General features: G+C 49.6%; 1 protein-coding gene and 1 non-coding gene across 3 annotated transcripts; both read left to right on the top strand.

Annotated features, from left to right (window-relative positions):
• The first annotated feature begins 2,546 nt into the window (after positions 1-2,546).
• Positions 2,547-3,143, top strand: LOC132431692 (IQ domain-containing protein F6). Of its 2 annotated transcripts, none has more exons than XM_060021463.1 (2): positions 2,547-2,561; positions 2,775-3,143. In XM_060021463.1, the coding sequence occupies exons 1-2, from the start codon at positions 2,547-2,549 to the stop codon at positions 3,141-3,143; spliced, it is 384 nt and encodes a 127-aa protein (XP_059877446.1). The 2 variants fall into 2 exon arrangements, with proteins under 2 accessions (XP_059877446.1, XP_059877445.1); XM_060021462.1 differs by having other exon boundaries at positions 2,547-2,618.
• A 2,100-nt stretch (positions 3,144-5,243) lies between these two features.
• Positions 5,244-5,347, top strand: LOC132433014 (small nucleolar RNA U13). The gene has a single exon (XR_009521060.1). It is a non-coding gene; the product is annotated as a small nucleolar RNA U13 (small nucleolar RNA).
• Positions 5,348-6,583: the final 1,236 nt, after the last annotated feature.

The following is a 6,583-nucleotide window of genomic DNA, read 5'->3' as shown; positions in this document are numbered from 1 at the left end:
TCTGTGAATGCTTAGTAGGATTCAGGGAATGCATCTTCCCCTTTGGCCCCATATGCTGCCACTTTGTGAATAACTACAAAAGCGTGAACATAAAAGGGGCTGGCAGGTTTTTCCAGGGACTTTTAGAAGGAGACAAAGCCAGGATATTCTGACAACAAACAGCCAGGCCAGAGTGGGGCAGGGGAGAGATCCACAAGGAACAGTGGGATCTAGTGTTCTGACCATGGCAACCCAGCCTGGATGGACTGAGCCTCAGAGTGCTGGCCACAACCACAGCCCCCTTCTAAGTGATTCCTTCTTCGGAATCCAGCAGATTGGGCTGGAAGTAGACACCTGACACCAGGACCAAAGGTTCAATGCAGTGATAGAGGCCTTTGAGATGGCTGATACCAGCACTCCGCTCACCCAGACTGCAGACGTTAAAGGAAGCAACAGGGTCCACTCTTGAGGACTTTTAATGTGATGCAAAGAGGTTGCTTGCTTGACAATAGCGCCAGAACCTGTAAGACATGCCAATGGACAGTACCATGGCAACTAGTATGAGTCATGGTAAGAGGGCTCAAATACACATAAACAGGAGCCACAGCGCATGGACCCACGAGCAGTGGGCACCCAGCAAATCCTCATGCAGAAAAATGAGCAATACCATGCATGCTAAAGGCAGAGCCAGAATGGCCTCCCTAATTCCAAAGGACTCACAGCATCTCTGCATCACCTGCGTCTGCGGTTCCAGTCCTAACTCTGAATCCTAGAAACACAGCTCTCTGTGAGCTCCCATGGGCCCTTGACACACAGTTGCATTCTTATAGCACAGCAGGGCAGACCTAGGTTTTGTGGAAACTGAAGCTTATATAATTTGGAAGGCCTACTTTAAGAAAAAGAATACAAAATTACAGACTTAAAATTAGGCAAGTGAATATTTAGGACAAGTAAAGAAATCACATCAAATTACACATTTTAGGGCTGCCCTGGTGGCGCAGTGGTTGAGAGTCCGCCTGCCGATGCAGGGGACGCGGGTTTGTGCCCCACTCTGGGAAGATACCACATGCCACGGAGTGGCTGGGCCCGTGAGCCATGGCCACTGAGCCTGCGCGTCCAGAGCCTGTGCTCCGCAACGGGAGAGGCCACAACAGTGAGAGGCCCGTGTACCGCAAAAAAAAAAATTACACATTTTAAAAAGTTGGCAAACATAACAAACATTGTTATGTTTGTTATGTCACAAACATAACAATGTATATATTACTTAAGTGTCCTACCTCTATAATATTTTTCCTACTTTTTTGCTGCATAACCTTTGATTACTTCTTCATATGATGATTTTACAATATGATTTTCTATAGAAACTTGTTGATTATTGACATTTGAGATGCATAAAATGTGATTTCTTGTGCCAACATATGCACCATTCACAGCTGTTCTGGTTGGTTCCCTATAATCGCTGGAATTCTGATAAATTCTACTTCACAAAATTTATACCAAAAAAAGAAAAAAAAGCTTAGAATGTTTATAACTGTGTCACTGCATTATCAAACATATTCCTGACAAAGACAAAACTTCAATTTTAATCAGGCATCAATGAGAACAGAATCTACCTCTTACAGTTTAACATGCCTGATAAAAGGAAGAATTTTCTACAGACCGGTTTTTGTCTCCATACGTTTCAAATCTTGCTTTTCCTCCCCTGTACATATACTTCTGCTGCCGGGCACTGTAGGGAGTATCCATATCACCACAGCAGCACTTCTGTCCCAATATCCTCATACCATGATACAGGTGAATGGATGACATAACTGGAAGGAGAACTCCTCCTGGAAGCCATTGCTAGCAGAATGGCTAGCAAGAATTTACCTATTCCCAGGGGTGACTGTGAACCACATAAACCTATCACATTAACCCAAACTAAGTATATCCCAACTCAGCTTCCCCTTAGTCACATTCCAAAAGAAACTGCAGCCATTCCATGGCACCCAACAAGAAAAGGGTGACAGAGGGGGTCAGAGAGGTGGAGACAGAGGCCCTCTCCAATTGCAGCTAAAATATCTTGCTTTCACAAACTTAACAAAAAACATACTAGCCCGTGAACACACTGCTTGGATCCCTCCCAAAGGCTCTGACACTTAAGCTTCCATAAATCCACACTGGTGATGATAGTCCTAAGTAAAATTCCTTACTTGAAGGAAAGCTGCATGAATCTCTCTCTTCACTGCCACCAGCAGGAACAGACATAAGTGACTGGAAGGTGTATAAAGAGCAAGACTTAAAGACACCAGTTAAGTCTGAGAAATAAACTGAAAGCAAGAGATAATGGCAGGCCCCCAAAAATGATGGGAATCAATAAATAAGGTGACCGGTCAATTCCTAAGGAAATACAAACAAAAGAAGAGGAGAAAGAAATGTGGGCGAAATGTGGATGGACAGGACCTGATGAGGGGAGCCTTGTGTGCAGGTGGGCGGAGTCTAGTGATGGGGGTGCCTAACAGTTGAGGGCGGGGCTAAAGACTAGGGTGGCCTAACTGATAGATGAGTGGAGCCTAAAGACCAGGGCCATGGGCACACAAAATGTGAGTGAGGCCCATATAGAACGGATCTGCCCAGCAGATAATGAGCAGTGTCTAAAGGTGAGTAGGAGTTTGGAAATAAGATGCATGGGGCCCAGAGATGGAGAGGCCAGGGCTACCTGGGCCAGGCCCCCTTTCCTCCCAGCACCAGAGGTGGGTCTAGAAGTGGGAGGGTACCCCACTGAGCATCTCCATGTTCTTCCTTCCCCCGATCAGTTAGAGAAGGCAGCCATAAAGATTCAGTCATGGTGGCGTGGCAACATGGTACGCTGGACGTTACTGCATGCAGCACTCAGGGCCTGGGTCATCCAGTGCTGGTGGAGGTCGATGCAGGCCAAGATGCTGGAGCAAAGACGGCGCCTGGCACTAAGACTCTACACCTGCCAGGAGTGGGCAGTGGTGAAGGTGCAGGCACAGGTTCGAATGTGGCAAGCCCACAGACGGTTTCTCCAGGTGTACCAAGCGGCCTGGATCATCCAGTCTCACTGGCGCTGGCATGCCAGCCAAACCCGAGGCCTGATCCAGGGCCGCTATGAGGTTAGAGCCAGCCAGCTGGAGCTCGACATCGAAATCCTCATGACCTAGGGTGCTGGCAGAGCCAAGGAGACTGGATCTCTCTTCCAATAAAGACATTTACTGACCATGGTCTTGCCCTCTGGAAATCAGACCCATAGATGAGGGATCGGCCCTTTACCTTCCTGCCTTCCACCCAAAGAAAAGATTTCCTGGCCATCATCTTAATGCCCATGCCAGGGCAACTCACACTAGGCCCTTGCTCCTAATGCAAACCTGACCAATCCTGTGCCCAAAAGAAACCTCAGGGCCCAGGTCAGTCTCTGACACCTCAGCCAGCCTGATCAGAGCTCCCTCCACAAGTTGGGGTAGGCATTGGGCTTTATTTTTCTGCAGCCCCTGCCCAGCCATCTCCATTCAGGGTAGGACTGGCTGCAGTCAGAGCCAGCTGGGAAGGCCAGGATTCCACAGGTCTGTGATTGGCAGGGCCCTCAGGGCCAGCACAGAGCTTAGCAGGGAGCCAGGAGGACAGGGTACCCCAGCTGAGCAACAGCAGGACAGGCACTGTGCCTCAATGGGGGATGGCCAGCCAAAGCCAGCCCCTGGGGAAGGCCAGCACAGGAGCTGAGATGCTGCAGCTGTGCCTGCTGCCTCCCTCCCCAGGGGCTGAGAGACAAGGCTTCCCTTCCCTGTGCTGGCCACTTCCGAGGAGAACCACGCATGGGGTTGAGGAGGGGAGAGAGCGCCTGGGGATTGAAGTGGGTAAACAAGCAGAGGAGGATTAGGGGTGGGCAGGGGTAGATGGCTGTCCCTCTGCCATTGGAGGTCATTAGCTTGGGGACGCAGCCTCTAAATCCTACCATATCCTCAGAAGCAGCTGTGCCAGCCTCCCCTCAAGATTCCCTCTCTTCCCCAACCCTCCCACAAACTACCACACCCTCTGCTGGGCCTGCCTCGAGTGGGTACTGATGGAACTCTGCTTTGCTGAGTCTCTCATTATCTCTTGGCATTTATGTCTCAACCATCTCTGAACATGATCTCTCATTCTCTGCTTTGTCATTCATGCCCAAGATCCCTCACTCTCACCCTGTGTCAGATATGATGTTTGTCTGAACCTGCATCCCAGAAGTCTGAGGTCCATGGCCCTCCCCAGAATTTTGTGATGGGTGGCCTTGCAAGGGATGGGAAGACCAGCTGGGGAAGTGTACAGAAGTCAGAGGTCTTCATGGGCCTTGCAACTGGGTAAGGTTTTCCCTCACCACAGGGCCCATTGTGTGTGTGTGTGTGTGTTTGGGATTCAGGGCAGGGTGTCCCTAGAAGCGCTGTGACAGATGTGAGGATTCAGGGTTCAGTTCAATATCCATCACCTCCAGTAGCTGAAGGTGACAATGATGCAGCTAGGTTCCTCACTCTTCCAAGGGATCCCTTTTAGGAGCTTTGGACACAGCTCTCTCCTCCCATACTGGCAACAGTGAGTGGCAGGAAACTGGTTAGGTCTGCAAACTGAACATGACAGGAATTCTGTGTGACTAGCCCATTAGGCGCCCACCCCTGCAGTGAGAGGTGTTTAAAACCTGTGCTGGCAAGAATTTAACTCTCTGATTCACAACCTACATTGGGCATTGGAATACCCTAAAACACACACAAAAAAATACTGATGCCTGGGCCCACCCAGAGATTCTGCTTTAATTGGCTGGGAAGTGGCCTAGGCACTGAAGTTCAATGTGCAGCCACAATTTGAAAACCGCTGAGTTAAGTCCTTCCCAGCCTGGGTCATATGCCCGCCAATCAGCCTGTGTGGTCCCACCTGGGGACAGTCGTGCAGAATTCCAAGCTGAACACTCAGTGGGCTCAAGGTAATCAAGGCTTTCTGCTCTCTGATGAGCTAAGAATGCAAAGTAAAATGGGGATCTAGAGGCAGAGCTGCTTTGGGTCAAAAACCTTTGGAAGCAGGAAGATGCAGCCCCTCCTGAGAGTTGGGGCCTGAGATGGGGAGAGGCTGTTGGGGGAAAGTAGGCTGGGCCTCTTGTCCCAGGTAGAGGGGATCCCAGGAAGATGGCACCACACAGGTGTGAACAATGGAGACTCTGGGGCAGCCCAAGAAAGCCAAGTTTCATCCAAAGTCTTCACCACCACCTGCAAGAGTCCCTTCAAAGATCAGGGGTCTTGAGGATCCTTTTGTAGTTCATAAGTGTGATGACTGGGTGTTCACGCGCTTGTGTGACATGTGCCTCCTTCCAACCTTGTTACGACTGTGGCACATTACCCGTCTGACATGAGAAAAAAAAAAAAAAAAAAAAAGATCAGGGGTCTTGAGAAGCCAGGGATGGTCTAACCCCATGGATGCTGGGCATCAGAGAGCCCCAGGCAGAGGAATGAAGCATAGAACAGGAGTCAGGAGAGAAGCTCTTTTAGCAGCAAGGTCTGTGGCTAGTTGCCTAGATTTGTGGAGCCATCTTTCTCTCCTTAGCAGGGATGAGGCCACATGTGGGATTTCTTAGAGGTAGACCTCTCAGAACCTCATAGATCCTCTCTTCTGTTCCCCACCATCACTGAGAACTGAGCTGCATAAGGAACTCTTCCTGAGAATACACTGAAACACTGAAGTGGGGATGGGAGGAGCATGCTTGCAGCTTTGAATCAGGAGTGAGCCTAAGAGAACTCTGGGGGACTTGGTATCCCCATTCATGCTCCTCCCCCAGGTGACATCATGGCCCCAAGAGATATGTGACCCAGTCCTGTTCAACAAAGAAATAAACTGACCCTCAGATGGGCCTAGCCTCCTGGGTCCCTAAGAAGGTAGTTCAGTAAGTGAAGGCTCATCTCCTACAGGTCCCCTTCAGACCTGGAAAAGGTCCCCAGGTTACATCTAGTCTCTTTGCCACAAGACGCCCACCCCATGCTCTCTAGCCCCTTACCTCATGCATCACCAACCTCAGATCTGATCCCACTGCTCCAAGGTCTCCATCCTGCCTTGTCTTCTTTCTCTTTCCCACATGTCAAACCCTAAATGAGATGCCCACAGCCACTGCCACGCATGTCTGGCAGCTTGAGTGGGCTGACCAACATCCCGCTGGATTACTCACACACATTCACACACATTATCGAAGGACACTGGTTCTGACCACTACCCCACCCACTCCCATTTTGCCAGGTGGATGTTGCTGGTGTAAAGAGGTCTTTGTTCAGCTTTGTTTCTAAAAATCAAATTTGTTCAGGTGCCTCATAAATTAGTAGTCTGGAGATAAGTGCTTATTATGTAGAAGGGCTGGACTGAGTTGAGAAGAAAATTTGTTTTCTGGGCACTCCCAAACTGGGCTTTCATATCTTCAGAACAAAGAACTTAGGATAGAGTGTGACCTTAAAGAGGGTGACCACAGATTCTGACAGCAAAAGGGGGTACGGCACAGGGCAGGTAGAGAAAGTTCCAGACACACAGGAAGAGACAAAAGCCCATTCACTGCCCCGAGACAGAGGAGTGTGAGGGGGCTTAGGTACTGCTGCAGGCTGTT

Source organism: Delphinus delphis, chromosome 10 (assembly GCF_949987515.2).
Source record: "Delphinus delphis chromosome 10, mDelDel1.2, whole genome shotgun sequence".
Classification (NCBI taxonomy): domain Eukaryota; kingdom Metazoa; phylum Chordata; class Mammalia; order Artiodactyla; family Delphinidae; genus Delphinus; species Delphinus delphis.
This window is presented reverse-complemented; position numbering and strand designations above follow the sequence as displayed.